This window comes from Capra hircus, chromosome 6 (genome assembly GCF_001704415.2).
Source record: "Capra hircus breed San Clemente chromosome 6, ASM170441v1, whole genome shotgun sequence".
Taxonomy (NCBI): domain Eukaryota; kingdom Metazoa; phylum Chordata; class Mammalia; order Artiodactyla; family Bovidae; genus Capra; species Capra hircus.
In genome coordinates, this window is record NC_030813.1 from 30496784 (window position 1) to 30520153 (window position 23370).

General features: G+C 37.4%; 1 protein-coding gene across 6 annotated transcripts in view; it reads right to left on the minus strand.

The window, feature by feature from the left end:
• PDLIM5 (PDZ and LIM domain 5) overlaps positions 1 to 23370 on the minus strand; it is a 239383-nt gene that overhangs the window by 56189 nt on the left and 159824 nt on the right. For all 6 annotated transcript variants that reach the window (XM_018049298.1, XM_018049299.1, XM_018049300.1 and 3 more), the window contains one exon: positions 6413 to 6597. In XM_018049298.1, coding sequence (XP_017904787.1) covers positions 6413 to 6597 — 185 coding nt within the window. The remainder of the gene's footprint in view (positions 1 to 6412; positions 6598 to 23370) is intronic.

Sequence of the window (23370 nt, forward strand, 5' to 3'; positions counted from 1 at the left end):
ACACACACTTGCATCAAATGAATAAAATTTACTTAATCTGGTATCTATTCCCTGGAGGAGTAAATGGCAACCCACTCCAGTATTCTTGCCTGGAAAATCCCATGGACAAAGGAGCCTTGTGGGCTACAGTCCACAGGGTTGCAAGGAGTGAGACACGACTGAGCGACTCAGCATGCAATCTCGTATTTATAACCTAAACAGAATCTAGAAAAAATATTACGCAGCAAATGAGGGCACCTACATAAACACAGGAACATATTTTAAACGTACACCATTGCCTTTATGAAGGTTTTAAGAATATCTACCTAACCACTTATTCATATACAGTATGAAGGTTTTGAGCATTAAAATACCTATCAGACATAAAAATACATGCATGTATTAAAATATTAGTGTAAAAAGTACAAATCTTCAATTCTGCAAAATATCAAGAACCTCACCTTTTATGTATCTTTACAGATCAGTGAACAGTTCTAAAGGGACCACTGCACCTGAATTCTAGAAGTGCACCAACGTACAGGGCAAGCAGGCAGCAGCACTGCTAGCTTACCTAAAACTCCACCATGGGTCCACCTTTCTTTTGTGTCTTGATACTTTCATGCAGACTATGAACTCTTTAACATTCTGCATCCTAAAATATTTATTTCTTTGTCAGTCACTGGCAAGCTTGTTTATGTATGGTGATGTACGTTAAAGAATATGCCCGAGAAAACGAAGAAGACCAGTCTAAACCATAATGCTGTTACATACACACCTAGTTCCTATTTATCAACTGTACGGAAGAGCCTGGTGGGTTACAGTCCATGGGGTCAAAAAGAGTTAAACGTGACTCACCGAACAACACCCTATGGACTTCCTTGGTGGCTCAGATGGTAAAGAATCTGCCTGCAATGCAGAAGATCCAGGTTCGATCCCTGGGTTGGGAAGAGCCCCTGGAGAAGGGAATGGCTACCCACTAGTATTCTTGCCTGGAGAATTCCATGGACAGAGGAGCTTGGCAGGCTACAGAATATGGGGTCACAAAGAGTCGGACATGACTGAGCAACTAACACTTAATGCTTTACTGTCTTCTTGAAAGGCTTCTGGATAACACAGGCTATATTATACCACAAGTGAAATGATCTAAGATTTAAAGTCAGAATGTTAATGGAGGTAGTATTATAGAAACCCATGACAGGTTCAGAATACACTAGTAAGGCATAAAATTTCAATTACCCTTTCAATGCAATCTTTTTTCTTCTTTTTGGTTATCATTTCAAAACTCATGACTAAAATACTTCTTTAAATAAATGACTTTCAAACTTTTTCTTAACTATAAAAAAAATAAGAAATACACTTTTCCTGTTGTACACTTTATCTGCTGATCCAAAATACATGTTTGTATATAATTATGTACATACATATACACATACATACATATATATGAAAACTAAAACCACATTTTCATAATATGATATCTACCCATAATATGTTAAAATACTTCATATAGTAAAATATTCTTAATTTTTCTATTCTATTTCATTTTTAAATGAAAATACTGGCTATGATCCATTAAACTGTTTCATTATCAACTAAATGGGCCACAGACTGCATTTTAGTGATTCTGATCCCATCCTTCCTACCCCATTGTAGGAATTATTTTAAAATGACATCACTGGTGATAGGAGCTCTTTGGTGATGGTGGGAGGGTAGGGGGATTAAAAAATCTTTTTTTCCTCTTTTCTTAACCCTCACTAGAGCACAGCTCTGAACTTTCAAGAAAAAGACACCTGAAGTTCTCGGTGTGAGAGAAGCAATGCCACCTGTTAATGCCGTATCTGAGTCCAAAGGAGTGCAGTGACTTGCCTCTGAAGCTTTTGCAACCTTTGGTGGAAACTGTCCTTTTCACAGGTCAGTAGTGAAGAACATTAAGAACACATCATGCGACAACTTTTGTTGTTCAATCACCTAGTCGTGTCCGACTCTTTGCGACCCCATGGACTGCAGCACGCCAGGCCTCCCTCTCCCTCACCATCTCCCAGAATTTGTCCAAGTTCATGTTCACTGACGGTAATGCCGTCCAGCCATCTCATCCTCTGACGCCCTCTTCTCCTTCTGCCCTCACTCTTTCCCAGCATCAAGGACTTTTTCAATGAGTCAGCTGTTCCCATCAGATGACCATAATACTGGAGCTTCAGCATCAGTCCTTTCAGTGAATATTTAGGGTTGATCTCCCTTAAGACTGACTAGCTTGATCTCCTTGCTGTCCAAGGGACTTTTAGGAGTCTTCTCCAGTACCACAGTGCAAAAGCATCAATTCTTTGGCATTCTGCCTTTTTTTACAGTCCAGCTCTCACAACCGTAATGATACCACTGGGAAGACCATAGCCTTGACTATACGGACCTTAGTTGGCAGAGTAATGTCTCTGCTTTGGCTTGTCACTGCTTTCCTGCCAAGAAGCAACTGTCTTCTGATTTCATGGCTGCAGTCACTGTCCACAGTGATTTTAGAGCCCAAGAAGAGGAAATCTCTACTTCCTCCTTTTCCCCTTCTATTTGCCATGCAGTAATGGGGCAGGATGCCACGATCTTAGTTTTTTTAATATTAGTTTTAAGCCGGCTCTTTCACTCTCCTCCTTTACCCTCAACAAGAGTAGAGTGGTATCATCTGCACATCTGAGGCTGTTGATATTTCTCCCACCTATCTTGATTTCGTCTTGTAACTTATCCAGCCCAGCATTTCTCACAATGTGCTCAGCATATAGGTTAAACAAACAGGGTGACAGCAGACAGCCCTGTTGTACTCCTTTTTTGACCTTGAACCAATCAGTTGTTCCATATAGGGTTCTAACTGCTGCTTCTTGCCCTGCAAACAGGTTTCTCAGGAGACAGGTAAGAGGGTCTGGTATTCCCATCTCTCTAAGAGCTTTCCAGTTTGTCATGATCCACAAAGTCAAATGTGACAGTTAAAACCTTCTAAATCAAGAGAACAAATGGGAAACATTTGCATAAGGAAGTCCTTGAAACTATTTATTAGAGACTAAGAGTAGATTCTGAGGTATTGTTTTATTTTGTTTGAAATACAGTATACTGTTAGAGTACAATAAAAGAACTTGAGTGGCTAGGAATTTTGTATTTATTTTACAATTTTTACAAAGTAACATAAAATAAGTAACTTTAACATAACATAAACTCACTAAGTGCCAGTATAGTACCTAGAGCAAGATAAACAGCAGGAGTTCTGCAAATATTTTCTGATTTAAGCATCAAAATGTAATTCAACTAACACTTCACAATGGCAAAATATGCTTCCTTTTAATAATAATTAATGCTTTATACTATATAACATACAGTTTTCTACCCTGTTATAGTTTTGATCAGATTAAATTCAGTTACATTTTCTGTAAAAGGGTTAATATTTTAAATACTAACCATGTGAATCATGATTATATTTGTTTGCCTGTTTTATTAAATTAGAATGAGAGGAAAAAAGGATTCTATCGCCCCCTTGTGGTAATTTTGCTGTAGTGTATCCTCCAAGAGTTTGACATCAATTGGAAGTTTTCTTTTTATTCTAACAGGCTGAGTAGTATTTTGCCCAGTTTCTGATTTTCCAAAAGCAGTACACATACCTTCCTGCACTTCACAGCACGTATGCTCTGTACCCTCCTTTCAGTTATGCCTCTGAAATTTAGTCTTTTCCTTGCTCTTTTAGGAAACATTCTCCTGTTTGCTGCCAACTACTATACCCCCCCAAATTTTTTGTGAAAGTTACTTTTTGTATTCAATCTTATATAAAATAAATACAGCAATTCTTCATTGTTATAGGTAAGTTCTAAATAAGTGGAAATAATTAAAAATGTGTAGGGCCCTTGGACTGCAAGGAGATCCACCCAGTCCATTCTAAAGGAGATACAGTCCTGGGTGTTCATTGGAGGGACTGATGCTAAAGCTGAAATTCCAGTACTCTGGCCACCTCATGTGAAGAGTTGACTCATTGGAAAAGATCCTGATGCTGGGAGGGGTTGGGGGCACGAGGAGAAGGGGATGACAGAGGATGAAATGGCTGGATGGCATCACCGACTCGATGGACATGAGTTTGGGTGAACTCCGGGAGTTGGTGATGGACAGGGAGGCCTGGTGTGCTGCGATTCATGGGGTCGCAAAGAGTCGGACACGACTGAGCGACTGAACTGAACTGAACTGAGGGCTGAGGTGTCAGCATTTTTTCTAAGAAAACAGGTCTTGCTAATGATATTATTCTAAATCTTTAAAGTTTTCAAAAGTAATAAAACAGTCTTTTGTTTAAAACAGTCTCAATCAGGGGATCTCCTGGCATCAAGTGGTTAGGACCCTGCTCTTCCACTGCAGGGGGCACAGGTTTGATCCCTGGCTGGGGAACTAAGATCCTACCTGCCGGGCAGCTCGGTCAGATTAAAAAACCTTTGTTTAAATTAAGGTAATAATAATAAACAAGCAAACAAAATAGTCCAGGTCATGGGTAACGGCCTTTCCTCTTTCTTCCACACAATGCTTTTAGCTTTAAAAATTAGTAATGGTAATTCAAAAACATGCAAATGACACTAAGAAATAAAATTTAACTATATAAATAATTAGTAATTTATTAAAGATAATTTACTTACAATAAATGAAGTTAGTGTTAATATATTTAAATGTTATGGAAAATATGAAACAAAGATGGATTCCTAATTAACTAAAAATTCATTCTTTCCACTCTTATCAACTAAAAAAAATAATAAATGACCTATTTTTATATAGAAAGTTATAAAGTTATCATATTTTCCAAAGCAGCCCCTTGTATATTCAATTAATACCCATCCCAAAACTGATGAAGGAAGACTAGAAATATACAAGGAGTAAGCTAAAAAAGTATCTTCTTTGCAGAGGAACCTGAACTTTCAAAAGCAAATTAACATGGCAAGTCTCAGTAACTGAAGAAGTTTTAGTAAAACCAGAGCAGTTACAAAGTGTGAGCAGCAGGAGATGAGACTGAAAAGTTAGCAGAGGTCAGAGGGAAAAGGTCTTCATGATTAGTGAAGGAAGGGGGAAACAGTCCAGCCTTTGCAGCAGGGGAGTAATGTGGGCAAATGAGTTTCAGAAATATCCCTTGCATTAAGGAGGACAGACTTCCTGATGGGGAAATTGATTAGGAGTCGTCTGCAAAGACCAGGGCCTGGACCAAGGCAGCTGCTGTGACCACAAAGAGGAGAAAAGAAATCTTAGAAATACTCAGGAAGAGACGGAATCATTGGGTGTTAGTTACCGTGAGAGCATGGGAACGGAGTCTCAAGCTTTCACTCTCGCTCTGGTGCCTGGTTATCATCCCCAGAGACAGGTAGGGTTTTCTCAGACACATAGTGTTGGAGGTGCCACTTGGAGGTCAACAAGGTTGAGGGTGAGAAGTGAAGTGAAAGTCATTTTGTCAAGTCTGACTCTTTGCGACCCCAAGGGCTATAGAGTCCATGTGATTCTCTAGGCAAGAATACTGGAGTGCGTAGCCTTTCCCTTCTCCAGGGGATCCTCCCAACCCAGGGATCAATCCCAGGTCTCCCGGATTGCAGGTGGACTCTTTACCAACTGAGCCACAAGGGAAGCTCAAGAATACTGAAGTGGGTAGCCTGTCCCTTCTCCAGAGGATCTTCCTGACCCAGGAATCGAACCAGGGTCTCCGGCACTGCAGGCGGATTCTTTCCTATCACGGAAGCCTGATAGGAAGTAAATTACCAGTGGCTGGGTAGTAAAGGGAATCTTGATGACATATTATCTAAAGAGATGAAGACTGAGGGTGGGATCAGCAACATTTAAGTGTAGTCCCATCTTAAAGTGGCACTTTCATCCTATAACCATAACCTTCACTCATGTTGGGAGAAGTATTTAGTCTTCCATTTTGCAGATCAGAAAACTGAGGGTCAAGGGTAAGTGACTTTATTTAAAGCTATTTATCCATAGAAGTGAATGTAAAGTCAGGTTTCCAGATGGAGCCCAACGACAGGAAGTAAAAGACTCTTTCTTCGATAACTGACGGCAGCAAATGTATCTGTCCCTGTTATTCTGTGTATATGATCAAAACCAGGAAGTTGTATGTCCAAGGCTAACCTTCAGACAACATAGTTTGTTAATAAGACCCCAAATTTACAAATCAACCCATGCTTTGTGGGTAATCTGGAAAACCAGGAAACGCTCTCAATTCTATAATTATAAAGAGCAAGTGGCAACTGTGTCACACACACAGAGAATGTTAATCAGACACTTCAGAGGAAAAGATAGCTGCAACTACTCTTCCCAGTCTTTTGTAAATCTCAGATGATTGAGAAGGGTTTCAGCAGTGAATTCTAGCTGAAATATATCCCAGAACACATTTTCATAGTTACACTTAAATGCAAAAAAGCAAGAGATTTCTTTGGCGAGGTACCTGCTTGGCTGGGCCGTTGCCAGTTTGGTGACTTGATCCCACTGGACGCCAGAGGCTTGAAGGCGGCAGCAGTGGTGAGCCCAGCCACCCCTGGTCTGGCCGAGCCTGGGCTTCCCGGCCTCTCGGGGGAGCTCCAAGCTGCACCTGCTGATGGGGCAGGCTGCTGAGAAGGCTCCTGGGCATTGCTGGAGAGAAAAGGAGGAGACGTTTTTGGTAAAGTGGCAGTAATCTAACTTAGTAGTGATTTGTCCTTTTCTCAGCCTATTAAATCTCTAAAGGAAAACAAAAATATGATATTTTAAAGAAAACTCTAATACCATGACAGGGGACTGACTCTCCTTAAAACAGAAAAAAGAAAAGGAAAGGAAAACAATCAGGGTGCATTTGTTCAATCTTTGGAAATTCCCTTTAAAAGGTCCACTCTGAGAAATTGTTGTTTTTGTCATTTAGTTGCTAAGCCATGTCTAACCCTATTGCAACTCTGTGTACTGCAACCCAGACTCCTCTGTCCATGGGATTATCCCAGCAAGAGAACTGGAGTGGGTTGCCATCTCCTCCAGGAGATCTTCCTGGCCCAGGGATCAAACCACCTCTTCTGCATTGGCAGGCAAATTCTCTACCACTGAGCCCCCAGGGAAGCCCAAACCTGAGAAATTAGGCACTGGAAAAGTTACGCAGCCAGTTCTTTTAAATAAGAAGCTAATCTCCTCTATCTCAACATTCCAGAAGGGTCATGTAGAATACAACAATTAACTATTGGAGAAACCTTGATAATCTGTATGAAATGGCAGAAGCAGCTTTTTCTTTACCACATTCTTCTGGTATCTTAGGGATTAAGTTTCCCTGACATCTCACCAGTTACTCGTTTCACTCACATACTCGCTCAGTTACTCATTCATTCAGTAAATACTTAAGCACCTACTATAATACGTGCCAGACATTGTGGTACATAGTGGAAAACAGGAGGCAATATCTGCAGCCTAACACAGCATCCAGTGTTCATGATACAAGAAAACAAGAGACAAGTCTGCCACTGTCCTCTCTCAATCAGGGCTATTTGCTTAACCGGAGGTCTTATTTACGCTGGTTCCAGTTTGATATAGAAGATGATATGGCTTTTATTATCCCAGTAATTTGTTATTTATACTTATACATCATCATTGAAAAAATAATTCTAGGTAGTCCAAATTATAAAGTGGCACTTCTGGAATGGTGTAATACTATAAACAGTTTCTCTCAAATGAAGTATAATAAAAATGGTAACAATGATAACAACAATAATACATCCTACTGGCTTTTCAACAGACACTGAGCTACCACTTACTAAATAGTTCTATGCACAGAGACTCAATTCCTTCAATACCTGAAATCAACAGCTAGACAAAATAAATACCCTTAGTTATACTGTCAGGCTGAAGTTTCAACTGCAATCATGCCCACCATATTACTGTAAATGACTAAGAATACCTAATTTCCCCAATGCCTCTTGAACCCTGCAAAGCCTAACAGAACAGGCTGACGCTACCTACCCTTAAGAAGGCTGCTGCAAGGCTGCCCTGTGACTGGCTTTTGGGAACTTGGCTGGTCAACAGTTCCCTACAGTCATATAAAAGTTTCTCTAAAAGATAAAGAGTGCTCACTGCACCTAAACTTTACCCACAGTGTGGTTTATGATAAACACCTGCTGTCCTTCTGCAAGCTGGAGACTGGGTACGAACGAGGCACAGCATTGCCTATGTGATGAGCCCCAACGAAACCCGTCTCAGGAACTTGGTTTCTAAATAGCTTCTCTGGCAGAGAACACTTTGCATGTCTTGTAAGTCCTTGCAGTAGGCATCACACATGATGCGTGACCTCACAGGGAGGTCTGGACACCTGAGCCTCCTTTCTTCTCGACTTGCCCCCATGCACCTTTCTCCGCGCGGATTTTGCTCTGTGTTCTTCCACTGTAACGACCCTCAATCACGAGCGCTACCGCAGACTAAGTTCTGCCAAGTCCTCCCATGAGTCATCCAAACCTGACGGTGGGTTTAGGGCACTTCTGACAACAGGTAGTTTTGAAAAATCACACTAGAGCTATTTTAACTATCTTGAAATACTATTCCCTATTATTGTTCCCTCACATTCAAGTGTAGCAGAGCCATCACCTTCTTCTATCATTTCTAATGAGTTTAATGAAAACTCAAATCTGCTTGATGTTAAAAAATACATGAAAAACTTAGGCAGTTTAATAATTTTATCATAAATAAAAAATGAAAGACAGTTTACCTACCTAATGGCAGTGCTGAACACAATTGTCAGTAAAGACACAATAAAGAATATTAATGGAAACCAAATTTAAGCATTGAGTACCTTTTAAAAGATTTCTGATGGTCAGATTTTTTTTTTTTATTTTACAAAAACTCTAATTCAAAAAGATACACACACCCCAGTGTTTATAGCAGCACTATTTATAATAGCCAAAACATGGAAGCAACCTAAGTGTCCATCAACAGGATGGATTCCATGGATAATAAATAAAAGCAAAAATAAACAAATGGGATCTAATTAAAATTAAAAGCTTCTGTACAACAAAGGAAAATATAAGCAAGGTGAAAAGACAGCCTTCTGAATGGGAGAAAATAATAGCAACTGAAACAACTGACAAACAACTAATCTCAAAAATATACAAGCAACTTCTGCAGCTCAATTCCAGAAAAATAAACGACCCAATCAAAAAATGGGCCAAAGAACTAAATAGACATTTCTCCAAAGAAGACATACGGATGGCTAACAAACACATGAAAAGATGTTCAACATCACTCATTATTAGAGAAATGCAAATCAAAACCACAATGAGGTACCACTTCACACCAGTCAGAATGGCTGCGATCCAAAAATCTGCAAGCAATAAATGCTGGAGAGGGTGTGGAGAAAAGGGAACCCTCCTACACTGTTGGTGGGAATGCAAACTAGTACAGCCACTATGGAGAACAGTGTGGAGATTCCTTAAAAAATTGCAAATAGAACTACCTTATGACCCAGCAATCCCACTTCTGGGCATACACACCGAGGAAACCAGAATTGAAAGAGACACATGTACCCCAATGTTCATCGCAGCACTGTTTACAATAGCCAGGACATGGAAACAACCTAGATGTCCATCAGCAGATGAATGGATAAGAAAGCTGTGGTACATATACACAATGGAGTATTACTCAGCCGTTAAAAAGAATTCATTTGAATCAGTTCTGATGAGATGGGTGAAACTGGAGCCAATTATACAGAGTGAAGTAAGCCAGAAAGAAAAACACCAATACAGTATACTAACACATATATATGGAATTTAGGAAGATGGCAATGACGACCCTGTATGCAAGACAGGAAAAAAGACACAGATGTGTATACCAGACTTTTGGACTCAGAGGGAGAGGGAGAGGGTGGGATGATTTGGGAGAATGGGAATTATAACATGTATACTGTCATGTAAGAATTGAATCGCCAGTCCATGTCTGACATAGGGTGCTGCTTGCTTGGGGCTGGTGCATGGGGATGACCCAGAGAGATGTTGTGGGGAGGGAGGTGGGAGGGGGGTTCATGTTTGGGAACGCATGTAAGAATTAAAGATTTTAAAATTTAAAAAAAAAATAAAAAATTAAAATTAAAAAAAAAAAAAAAAAGAAGATGTGGTACACATATACAATGGAACATCACTCAGCCATGAAAAGAATGAGATAATGCCACTTACAGCCACAAGGATGCACTTATATACTGAGCCACACAGAGAAAGACAAATATTATATGCCATCACTCACATGTGGAGTTTAAAAAAAAACACACACACAAATGAGCTTATTTACAAGAAAGAAGTAGACTCACAGATATAGAAAACAAACTTATAGGTTACTAAAGGGGACAGGGAGGATAAATTAGGAATCTGGGATTAACAGATACATATTACTGTATATAAAATAGATAAACAAGGGCCTACTGTATAGCAGGGAACTATACTCAACATCTTGTAATAACCTATAATGGAAAAGAATATGAAAAATATAATATTGTTGACTTACAATGTTTCAGGCATACAGTAAAGCGATTCACTTATATTGTATACCTGAAACACTGTGACTCAGTTCAGTTCAGTCACTCAGTCGTGTCTGACTCTTTGCGATCCGATGAACTGCAGCCTCCCTGTCCATCACCAACTCCCAGAGTCTACCCAAACTCATGTCCATTGAGTCGGCGGTGCCATTCAACCATCTCAACCTCTGTCGTCCTTTTCTCCTGCCCTCAATCTTTCCCAGCATCAGGGTCTTTTCAAATGAGTCAGCTCTTTGCATCAGGTGGCCAAAGTATTGGAATTTCAGCTTCAACATCACTCCTTCCAATGAACACCAAGGACTGATCTCCTTTAGGATGGACTGGCTGGATCTCCTTGCAGTCCAAGGGACTCTCAAGAGTCTTCTCCAACACCACAGTTCAAAAGCATCAATTCTTCGGTGCTCAGCTTTCTTTATAGCCCAACTCTCACATCTATACATGACCACTGGAAAAACCATAGCCTTGAATAGATGGACCTTTGCTAACAAAGTAATGTCTCTGCTTTTGAATATGCTGTCTAGTTTGGTCATAACTTTCCTTCCATAGAGTAAGCGTCTTTTAATTTCACGGCTACAATCACCATCTGCAGTGATTTTGGAGCCCCAAAAAATGAAGTCTGACACTGTTTCCCCATCTATTTGCCATGAAGTGATGGGACTGGATGCCATGATTTTAGTTTTCTGAATGTTGAGCTTTAAGCCAACTTCTTCACTCTCCTCTTTCACTTTCATCAAGAGGCTCTTTAGTTCCTCTTCACTTTCTGCCATAAGGGTGGTGTCATCTGCATATCTGAGGTTATTGATATTTCTCACAGCAATCTTGATTCCAGCTTGTGTTTCTTCTGGTCCAGCGTTTCTCATGATGTACTCTGCATATAAGTTAAATAAGCAGGGTGACAATGTACAGCCTTGACATACTCCTTTTCCTATTTGGAACCTGTCTGTTGTTCCATGTCCAGTTCTAACACTTGCTTCCTGACCTGCATACAGGTTTCTCAAGAGGCAGGTCAGGTGGTCTGGTATTCCCATCTCTTTCAAAATTTTCCACAGTTTATTGTGATCCACACAGTCAAAGGCTTTGGCATAGTCAATAAAGCAGAAATAGATGTTTTTCTGGAACTCTCTTGCTTTTTCCATGATCCAGCAGATGTTGGTAATTTGATCTCTGGTTCCTCTGCCTTTTCTAAAACCAGCTTGAACATCTGGAAGTTCACGGTTCACATATTGCTAAAGCCTGGCTTGGAGAATTTTGAGCATTACTTTACTAGCGCGACTCAACCTACTTCAAAAAAATGCTATGTTATTCCAAGGTTATTGCCGGGATTAAATGAAATACAATGAGATAACACATTTAACACACATCAAATACTGAACACACTGCTGAGCACAGACTGTATGCTCCAGAAATGCCATATCCCGTAATATGTAGCTCAGACATCTAGAGATAAGCACATTTAGCAAGTAAACATCCTTCATCTGCACTAGTGATTTTGCTTCTAAATGTAGTTTGTATATAGTTCTGATCCAGGATTTTGAGGTCAGGTATAATCTTGCCTCTTCAACTCAGTTTTAAATGACACACAGTATCTCATAAGCAAAATATGTTTTCATATTTTTTGTAATCTTTGTACACAGTTCTGTATATATTTTCTCCCAAAGACTCTGAGATTTTAAATCTTAAATAGTACTCTTTAGATACAAAGGGTGCACAGATTATAAAGAATTTTAAAAATCTAAGTTATAAGCAAGGGAGTTCTATTTATATCAGGATTGATCAGCAGAGCTGAAAAATCTCTAGAATAGATCTCTATTAACTTAAAATATTTAATGTATTAATGGGAAAAAATTAAGTTTTCTCTAGACAATCATGTTGAAATATATGATGTCCAAGCCCCTAAAAATCAAACATCTTTTTTTTCTAATTTTTAACTATTACTTATTACTTACAGAAATATATGAACATTATATAAAGATTAAAAAATTAATAAGGCCATTGGCTATATAATTCTATATTTGGGGAAAATGCCATCAATAATCACTAACAGCAAAATACTTCAAACTAATGACTAACATTAATATAATAGTCATGAACACATAGATTGGTATATTCTAAAATCATGACTCATGTACATTTTTTCTAAACTTAAATGGTTTAAGGTATACCTAAATTCTAAACAAATTAAACTGCTTTCTAAAAGATCCTAGTAAGAAAACCAGAGCAAATCCATTAGCAACGTTGATTAATACCAAGCTCAGCATCAAACATGGTCATTTTCAGTAGTCTGCCAAATAAACAAGCACTGAAATGAAATGTTAAAATTAATATGACTTCCATCTGAAGAATACCAAAGATTCTGTTTCATATTTCAAAACCTTAAAATGGAGAAAAATGTATACTGATAAAGCAAAGGTTTCAAAACTGAGCTAATGAGGATAGAAGAAAAAGGAAGAAAAGTTAATTTTCAGTGTCAGCAACCTGATTTATCTTAAATTTACATTCTTTCCCCACATTTGTTTAACTATTATAACAAATAAATTTCAGCTGCAGATGGGGAAGAGTTGGAAATTTCAAGTCTATTTTCAAAAGAGAATCTCTGCTCAAAGAATAATCTTGAGGTAACTTTTATTCTAATTATCACAATTACATGTTTAAATTTTTTAAAAGCCAACTGTACATCACAGATTTTAAACATCAATGTTTAAACTAAGCAGTTTTTAGCTAAAGTCTTACAAAAATTGATATAGGAATGAATACACACATTCTGAAGTGGTAAGAAAGGAGCATTTCTGGAAGGTCATAATTATAAGTATTCTTATAGAATGCTATTAAGAATTCTTAATTCTTTAAGAACTTTATAAAAGGATTGAGACATATAGAGCCATCATGAGTCTCCTTTGTTCCAGAATTCTGTTTATAAGAAAACTTTTTGTATTTTCCTAAGCAAAATTCTTAAAATTTTTGTATTAAAATTCAACACATTAAATATAAATACTATAATGGAAAGACAAGTCTTGTATTGTACTATGCTTTATTATAATTTTAAAGATTTGTTGAGAGATGCTATGGGGAGGGAGGTGGGAGGGGGGTTCATGTTTGGGAACGCATGTAAGAATTAAATATTTTTAAATTTAAAAAAAAGTAAAAAATATTAAAAAAAAATAAATAAATAAAAAATAAAGATTTGTTGCTATTTAGTCGCTCACTTGTGTCTGACCCTTTGTGACCCCATGGACTGCAGCACGCCAGGCTTCCCTGTCCTTCACCATCTCCCGGAGCTTGCTCAAACTCATGTCCATCGAGTCGGTGATGCCATCCAACCATCCCGTCCTCTGTCCTCTCCTTCTCTTCCTGTCTTCAATCTTTCCCAGCATCAGGGTCTTTTCCAATGAGTCAGCTCTTCACATCGGGTGCCCAAAGTGTTGGAGCTTCAGCTTTAGCATCAGTCCTTCCATTGAATATTCAGGATTGATTTCCTTCAGGACTGACTGGTTTGATCTCCTTGCAGTCCAAGGGACTCTCAAGAGTCTTCTCCAACACCACAGTTCAAAAGCATCAATCCTTTGGCGTTCAGCCTTCTTTATGGTCCAACTCTCATATCTATACATGACTACTGGAAAAGCCATAGCTTTGACTATACAGACCTCTGTTTTAATTTTAAAGATTACTGTTAAACAAAAGCAAAAATCAGAGATAAAATACCCCTGACATTATCCCAACTGCCCTTTCTAGTACACTTCTCACTGAGGTGGGAAGGTCTCTTCAGGAAACCCTGCACTTTTGCTTTGCAGAATGCCAGCTACCTTACCTTGTCGAGAACCATTTTCCTTCTCTGGATATCAAACATATTTAGCTTGTGTCTACAACTGTTAATAAAAACTAATGAAAATTACTACTAACACTTCCTCTAGAAGTAGGTCCATGGACAAACAGTCAGTTCATAACTGCAGGCATATTTTAAAAAAAAAAGTTCATTTAAACAATAAGGAGCCTGATTTGAAAGGAAATCAGGGATGCATTTTTTTTTAGAGTAACTTTTCCTGCTTAAAAACAGACTGACTTACCACGTAACAACTACATACCAAAAAATTATAAAACTGTTCTCAGTTTTGCAATGTTAAATGAAAAACATTAATTCTTCAAACAAGGTATATAAGGATTTTTATGTTGTTCTTTTTCTGTTCAACAGTGAGAACAAAATAACTTACTGGAATAAAAAATCAAAAGCTGAATGAGCATGGCACAAATGGAGAAACGGGGTATTTTCTCATAACCAGTGCTTTTCCTCATTCCACCTCCATCTGATGTCAGCCAAAACATACCATAAGCCATTTAGTTAAAAATAAGGACAGAAAGAAAGCAATAGAGGATTTAGAGATTCTACTGTGTTCTCAAAGGAATTTTTATTCCAAGGGTAGTCAGCACCTGTCTTTGTATAAACTTAGCCCTAACAATGTTATATTTCTGCTCACTTAACGATCACAATTCCACAAATAATTTTGGGTATTTTTTTTCCTTAGATCAAAATGTACAATGATATGTCTTCCCCCTGTTCAAACATCTCCCTTAAAAGTTATCCAGAGTTACACAGAGCTTATTTAATTGTACTTTACTGCGCTTCATACATACTGTGTTTCTTTTCACAAACTGAAGGTTTGTGGCAACCTTGTATCAAGCAAGTCTATCAGCATCATTTTTCCAAATGCATTTGCTGCCCACTTTGTGTCATATTTTGGTAACTCTCACAAGATTTCAGAATTTTTCATTATTATTACATTTGTTATAGTGATCTGTGATCAGTGATCTTTGGTATTACTACTGCAAAAAGATTATGACTCTCTGAAGGTTCTGATAATGGTCAGCATCTTTAAGCAATAACGTAGTTTTAAATTAAGGTATATACATTAATTTTTTAGACATAACGCTATTGTACACTTAATGGAATACAATATAGGGTAAATATAACTTTTATATGTACTGGAAAACAAAAAAAATGTGTGACTTGCTTTATTGCACTATTTACTTTATGGCAGTGGTTTGGAACCAAATCTGTAATATCTCCGAGGGATGTCTGTAATTAAGTATATTGAGCACATCCATAACACTGTTGGTAGGACACAAACATATGATCAACAGGTCACATCAGGCTTTTACAAATTACAGTCATACTCTCTGCCATTAATTTTATGTTCTTTCAGAAATAATATAGTCATTTCATTAAGATTATACCTTTAGGAAACATTCAGGATTTTTTTATTTTTAGATTATACCTAATAATTTTTAGCATAATTGTTAAGTCTGGGAGAAAAATTCATTTTTGCATTTCAGCATTTCTCAGATACGGTGAAAACTAAGTTGTCTGACAAAGTAAAACTCTCATATCTAAGAACTATAAGATAGTAGCCAATCAAAAGCAATTATTATTCTTTTTCATTTTTTTGAAAAGTATAAGGGTGTATCTTATTAAACAATTCTTCTCATATAGCAATATCCATGCAATAAAAAACAGGGTCCTATTTCATACCAAATATCAAGTGTGCTAATAAGAGATGTCACAAAGGATTAAAAGTCAAGTTAATAATCATACAAAATAATGTGCTCATGCATTATTGCTGCATTGAAATTATAGTTAATTTAAAACTGGACACAAAACAGCTCTAGGGTTTCTCATTTGGGCTGTTAATACAGTGCTTCAGTGTCAGAGAAAGCAGTACGTTTCACAGCAAGCCCCCTGTTATGACATCCACTCTCCCCGTACCTGGTCTTCTTAACATGGACAGAGCCAGTTGATTTCCTCAAGGGCTGGAGATACGAAAAAGCTAAAGGCTTGGATACAGGGCTGATGCAAAGTGCATCCAGGAGTGAGTGATATTTTTCAGGACTGGAGAGCCTGGTGAGCATTCAGAAAGAGTTTTAAGTCGAAAAATCACACTACCAATAGCAGGAAGTATGTAGTTTTTATAGTCTGTAATTTGAAACATTCCCAAAGAGAGAGAGAGGGGGACAGAAACAGAACAAAGCAGCAGAAAGAGGATGAAGTGTCTATTATGTTATTCTACTCATTAATACAGAATTGAGTAAACTCTCATCAAAGTTGATCAAGGCAATCCTTTGGAAAGCATCAAAAGCTATAAAAACTACTAGAAATTATGTAAAAACAAAACCCTACAACAATAAAAAGGTTTAGTCTTTCTACAGGATGAACAGACATTAGAATAGTTAGGCTTTAGATCAACTTCAACCATAACCAGCTTGTGGGAGAAGGTAAAACCAACAGAAATCTAAAATACCTATTTATGCTTGATTCCGTTTCAGAATTCTGTTTCATAAAAATGATAAATGCTCAAAAGTCAATAGGCACACAACATGCAACAATCCACACAACTGAGAAGTTATCACAGATAAACGGTGGTAATGGAAAGAGATAAAAGGATTATTTTAGGAAAAATCAGTAATAAACTCTGTGGGATATAGCCGCAACCTAGAAAAAAATGTCGCCAATACAATGAAGATCTCCTAACAGGGCTGTGGCTGATTCCAGTGGGAATGCTTTCCCAGCGGTGAGTTGTAAGACAGTGAAAAGCGCTGGGTTCACATCAGATGCACGCCGTACATGCAGCTCTACCTGGTTTTTGCAGCAAGAGCGGCAGACACAGTAGCGGCTGCGCTGCTCAGAACGGCAGCACTGTATCTAGCGGGAGAAGGCAAGGTAGACAAGCTTCGAGAAGCTTCCAAAGGACTGGTTGCCACGTTTCTCGTGGAGCTGCTTAAATCGGTCAGCGGAAAAACAGAGAAGAGGAGCGAAAAGGAAAGTGAGAGGGGGTAGCATAATACAGATAAGATAGCAACCATGCCATGTTAATACTTAGACTTTTAAAGGTGTGACATGTCACAAGTGTAAAAGGAGCTCAGATCCTTTATTTACTGTTACTATGATTTCTCTCAGAAATTAAAATCTGATACATGATCCTCCATAAAACTGGGTTAAATACTATACAAACATTTTTGAATGTTTTTAAGCTCACAGGCTCTAATCCTACTTAAAGTGAAATCAGTATCATATAACAATAGAAATTTGAAGACTGATTTGTCAACAACTTCCTTTTTGTCAACAACAAGTAGAAAATAAATCCAAACATGAAGAGTGAATTTCAATAAGCAGAAAAAGAAGGAAGGTTACACCAACTTTTCCAAAAAGTTTCTACATAACGAGAATGTAGAATTGATATACACCTTAGAGATGATATACACCCAGAGCCTGACGTTTTAATGAGACTCGAGTTTTCAAGAGAAGCAGGTACAATCGACTGCTTATTCAGAAGCTACAGTACATATTAATACAGATAAGAAATAACTTTTAAATATTGAGAGTAAAACTATTTGGAGAGGGCAAACACCTTTGCAGAAATAAACAGTAGTTACGGTGAATATGACTAAAAGATCACCTTCTCTAATGATGCTCTGTATTTCTATTTTCAGTTAGCTCTATAAAGATTCAAAAATGCTGCTATGAAATTTTACCTTCAAAATTCCAATTATTTAAAGTAATAGTTTCCTTTGGTCTTTTAGAAAAGGTCATATGCCTAGATAGGAATTAGCATTCCATCGTTAGGACTGTAATGATTTTCAAATCTGGTTGCTGCTGTTGCTTAGTTTCTCAGCCGTGTCTGATTCTTTGCGACCCTATGGACTGTATGTAGCCCTTCAGGCTCCCCTGTCCATGGTGATTCTCCAGGCAAGAATACTGGAGTGGGTTGCCATGCCCTTCTCTCAAATCTGGTTATCAAGCTGGAATTGAGAACTTCTTTTTTTTATTAGGTCAAAAGAAAGTTTAAAATGCATGGGATGAAATCTATGTCTCTCTGCTTTAATTACGCATATAAGTTCTTAATGAATAGCCTCACTATACTATGACTGCCTTTTCCAAAACTGGTGACAGTGGCCACCTCTAACACAATGTAATTATGTACCAAACTCAACTCAAGCGAATAAGAGCTCCGATGCCCAAAACTGTGAGGGTTGATGTAAGTCTCTTCTCCCTGTCTCCTCTCCTCCCTTCTAGAAGAATTTGATAATTCATTATTCCTAGTTCCACTGCTATAATTTTACAAAACATTAGAAGACAAATTAAGAAAACCGTGGTAAGTCATTTATTTATCTATCTATCTATATTATATGCACACACAGAGAGAGAATTGCTTAAGTATAATTTTTGGTAAGTCTATAATTTAATTGAACTGTGTAGATATGTTTTAACTGTTGTGAATGGCTAGAAAAGAAAAAATGGGGTCTAAGAAAAAGAAAAGAAAAATGCGATAAGCAGCAGAGCACAAGAATATGAGTGTCATACAAAGTGGAAGAATACAGTTACAACTGACTCAACTTTGAGTTTTTCAATTACTCTGCATCTTTGAGACAATGGCTTCTATTTCAGGGAAATAATGGCAAATAATGAGACACTTAAGTCTACAAAAAAGTCATCTAAAAAAATCAATCAGCTAAATTATCCTTCTTCTATAAGAAGAAAAGGAAGCTATAATGAATTTCTTTCATCATATTGTATCACAAATAATAGTGTAAAAAGATTGAGTATGAGCAGAGTCCTTCAAAATCTTAGGAAAATTAACCTCAATACAATTAGAATGTATCTGGGCACCTAGAACATAAAATTTCTATCAGTTCTTTTTTAGATGGGAATGCTCTAATTCAATAGACTTATGACAAACTCAAGAAAGATGACTTTCCAAAGCACAGTGAACAGAGAAAAGGCACAGATTTCCTGACTCTAAACTAGAACTCAGAATCCAAACAAAAAATGAAAAATTTAAAAGTAGTGTAAAGCAGTGTTCTACCAAGGCTGAGTGCCAAGCTCTGTCTATATATTAGAGATGTCAGTTCTGTAATCTATGATCAGCTTTTCCTTTGTATTAATAGTCAAACAGTTTTAGTACCTATCACCACCAGCATTAAAATTTAGACAGACAAGAGGAAAAAAACTCTACCTAGAATACGCAGTTACTTTAGAAACTGTGGCTATTTGGCCACCAATATGTAAAACCTGAGCAGTTGTAGGTGGGTGAGGTCCACTCTGAGGTAGGTCTTCCAGAGAACTGTCAAACCTGAGTTTTCAGAAGTAAAATAAACAAGGCAGAGGAAATATTAATGAAAAGTACAGACTTTAATCATGTATACCACCTTAAAAGCTCATTGGTTCCATTTTGGAATACCGCTAGATTTTTTTTTTAAACTTTATATCTGTAGAAGGTTAAAACTAACACCAAACACCCTCACAATCAACAAATATAGGCCGTTTTTTAACATAGCAATTTTTATGTGATAAACTATCATGCTTACAGGAGGAAGAAAGGTGGGTGGGAATTTCCATCACTGACTATGTATTTTGCACGCTTCAGAGAAACTTAAGCTCCAAGAAATTAATTAAGTTGCCCAGTATCATATCACACCATATCATATACCTAGTAAGGCTCAGATGGATATTGAACCAAGTCTGTATGTACTCTTTCTAAAACCTTATGCTTTCTAGCATCCTGTGGGGCTGAATAGCACAATACACAAAAGCAACTAGGAATTTCCCTTCAAGTCAGAATAATTATTTGCAGATCTGAAATAATATGGATGTCATACCTTGATGTAAAGAAACTATTTCATCTAATCAGAAACAAACGTTTACAAGCAATTGTGTTGTTTGAATATGATGCATTTTGTTTTCCTGATGTCTTTACCATTTTTTTCTTTTGAATGTCAGAATTAAATTTAAGAGTTATTACCAAGTAAAGAGAAGATGAAAAAATTCAGTGTGAGGCCTGAAAGAAGAAAGCACCAAGTATAACACTTTGGGGAAAAAAAAATAAACAGGAAAAACAAAAAATTATTCATTTTTTAAAAAGCCTGTGGAAAAAAGTAGAATGGATCAGTCATGTCTATTGATTTTCAAATGGAAAATGTAACACTAAGATAAAAACAGAAGAGGTTATATTCCCATTTTTTATTTAGTACTGGTCATATCTTTAAGAGTGTTGGAAAAAAGTGTAGATAACTTGAGAAAAATGTCAAGGTAGAAGTAAACATCATTTAAGAGGCAGAGTAAAAAATGTTAAACAAGAAAGAAAAGAAGTGCTGTAACAGGGGTCAGCAAACCACAGCTCGCAGGTCAAAGTCAGCCTGCCTCCTATCTTCATGCGGCCTGGGAACTAACAATGGCTTTCATATCTTTAAATGATTTAAAAAGTAAAAAAAAAAAGACTATTTCACAACACGTAAAATCTATATGAAACTCAAATGTCAGCATCTATAAATAAGTTTTCGAGAACACAGCCAGGTTCAGTCACTCACATAACGTCTATGACTACTTCCATAAAACATGGAGAGCTGGGTAGCTGCAACAGACCCACATGACTCACAAAATCTAGTATATTTACTACCTCATGTCTTACAGAGAAAGTTAGTTGATCCCCTGTCACAGAGACTAATGTCTCCACACAGCTACCAGAGTGAACTCTTAAGAACATAAATCTGACCCTGTCTGGTTCTTAGATGCTGCCAGCACTGCTCCATGGATGGCTGTGATCCTAGGCTCCCTACTCACCAGCCAGCCTTTCCTACAGAGCTTTCTCTCTGTCTGGCTTGCTCCAGTCCAGCGGTCTCCCATCTCTTCTTAAACCCTCTTCCCACCTCAAGGCCACTGTGCAATCTATTACCTCTCACTTTCTATACCCAGCTCTCTGCCACATCTTCATCACACTAGTTCTTAAGTATCCTTCTGGCCTCAGTTTAAATGTCACCTCTTCAAGGAGGTCTCCCTAATTCCCCAAATTACCTAAATGCGGCCTGTGTCATATGGTTTTATACCACCTTGTACTTTTTCTTCACATAATTTGTTATTATATTAATTATACAATTTATGTGGTTATTTGTTTGAATCTGGACTCCCTCTCTAGATTAGAAGCTCCCTGAGGTCAGGGACAGTTACGTTCACTGGTGTAAGTAAAACAAAGTGCTTACAACATAGAAAACAACAAATAAGTATCTGTTGAATAAATGCATTGGAGAAATTTATTGTTTTCAAGTACAAACTCACTGTATCTATAGTGAGTTTTTTTTTCCACAGAATATATCTCGTACCTTCTTGAGACTGTTTCCCAATTCAGGTGAAACAGGTATTACTGTTTAAGAACTGATACAAGAACAACCTCAAAGAAATGACTAGAACTCCAAAAAAAACTTTTAAAATGTCCTTTAAAACATAAAGAATTATCAATATCCTAGAAAAAATAAAATATTATCAATACCTATATATTGGTACATAATGTATATACTACATAGTATGTAATACATATCAATACCTATATATTAATATATAATACATAATTAATATATAATACATAATGAGGACAGGTAAGGAAAACACAGTGAATTGAAGGAGTTGAGTTTTCCAACACCTCCACAAACTCTGTTGACTGGAAAAATGAATACCATTTGAAAATAAAGTTCATATAACTCATAAAATACCCTTTAAAGCCAGATTTCTAAGTTTCCAAACAAATGTACTCAGGAGGTTTCCCATGTGTTACACACACTGATTATCTATTCCTTTGCTTAGCCAATGTCTGAAAATAATAGACTTAAGAAAATTTTAAGCTATCTCATTTAGTACGGAACAGACATCAATATCTATTCTCATTCTGTCATTCCCCAATATATATTCTTTTTAGGGCTGGAAGAAGCTCTAATTAATAGCACCTCTGAGCAGCAAGACTTTCAGCTCGGTCTGTTCCTTAAGTCACTTGTCATTTCTCACTAGAGAGAGGTATGAACACTTCCCAGATATGTCTGGAGAGTTGGGCTTGCAGACTTTTGGCCTGCTTTTCTCAGGGAAAATGAACAAAGAGCTATTTGTGCATTATCTTTCTTTGCAATTGTGCCTTTCTTTGTATAATCTCTGTACTGGGCCTTTCTGCGCTTTTCAGTGGGGACCCATGTAAACCGTCTGCTCAGGCAAAGCAGGAGTGAGGTTGCCCATCTCATTAACTTACCAACCTGACCATACCTGTAGGAGCAGCCAGAGGAACTCTACCTACCAGTCCTGGCAACTCTCAAATTGCTAATTCCTTATGCTGTAGACTCTAGCTCCTCCCCTTTTCTCAGCGGCCTCAATCAATCTCTGGCCTCAATCAATTTCTCTCACATTTTCTATGTGCCCCCTACAGGCTTTGCATCCCCATTCAAAACCGCTATAGTTTCTCTTAAAACAGTAACAACGAAAACACCTTCACCTTCTATTTCCCCCATGTACCTTAACATCCAAACAATATGATGTAATTTTACTTACATAGTCTCCATTTCCTCAGCTGCCTGCCCCTCTTCCACTGCCTCAAGTGGGCTCACTCTCCAACCTCCAGAAAACCATTTTCTTGCTGAGGTCCTGAATGACCTTTCTGTGTCTAAATTTAATTGACAATTTGCATTCCTCACTTTCTTTTTATTGTGGTTAAAAAAAAACAACATAAAATTTACTGTCCTAACTATGATAGAAAATAATCTGAAAAAGAATAATTGAATCACTTTGCTGTATACCTGAAACACAACACTGTAAGTCAACTAGACTTCAACTGTAAAAAAAAAAAAAATTTACCATCTTCACCATTTTTAAGTGTATAGTTTAGTAATGTTAGGTTTAGCTTCTGTTGTGAAACAGATTTCCAGAGCTCCATGGCTTTTTCATCTTATAAATCTGAAACTATATACTGATTAAATAACAACTTTCCTTTCCCCAATTCCCCCTAGCTCCTGGTAACCACCATTCTATTTCTGTTTCTGTGAATTTGACCACTGTAGATACCTCACACAGGTGGAATCAT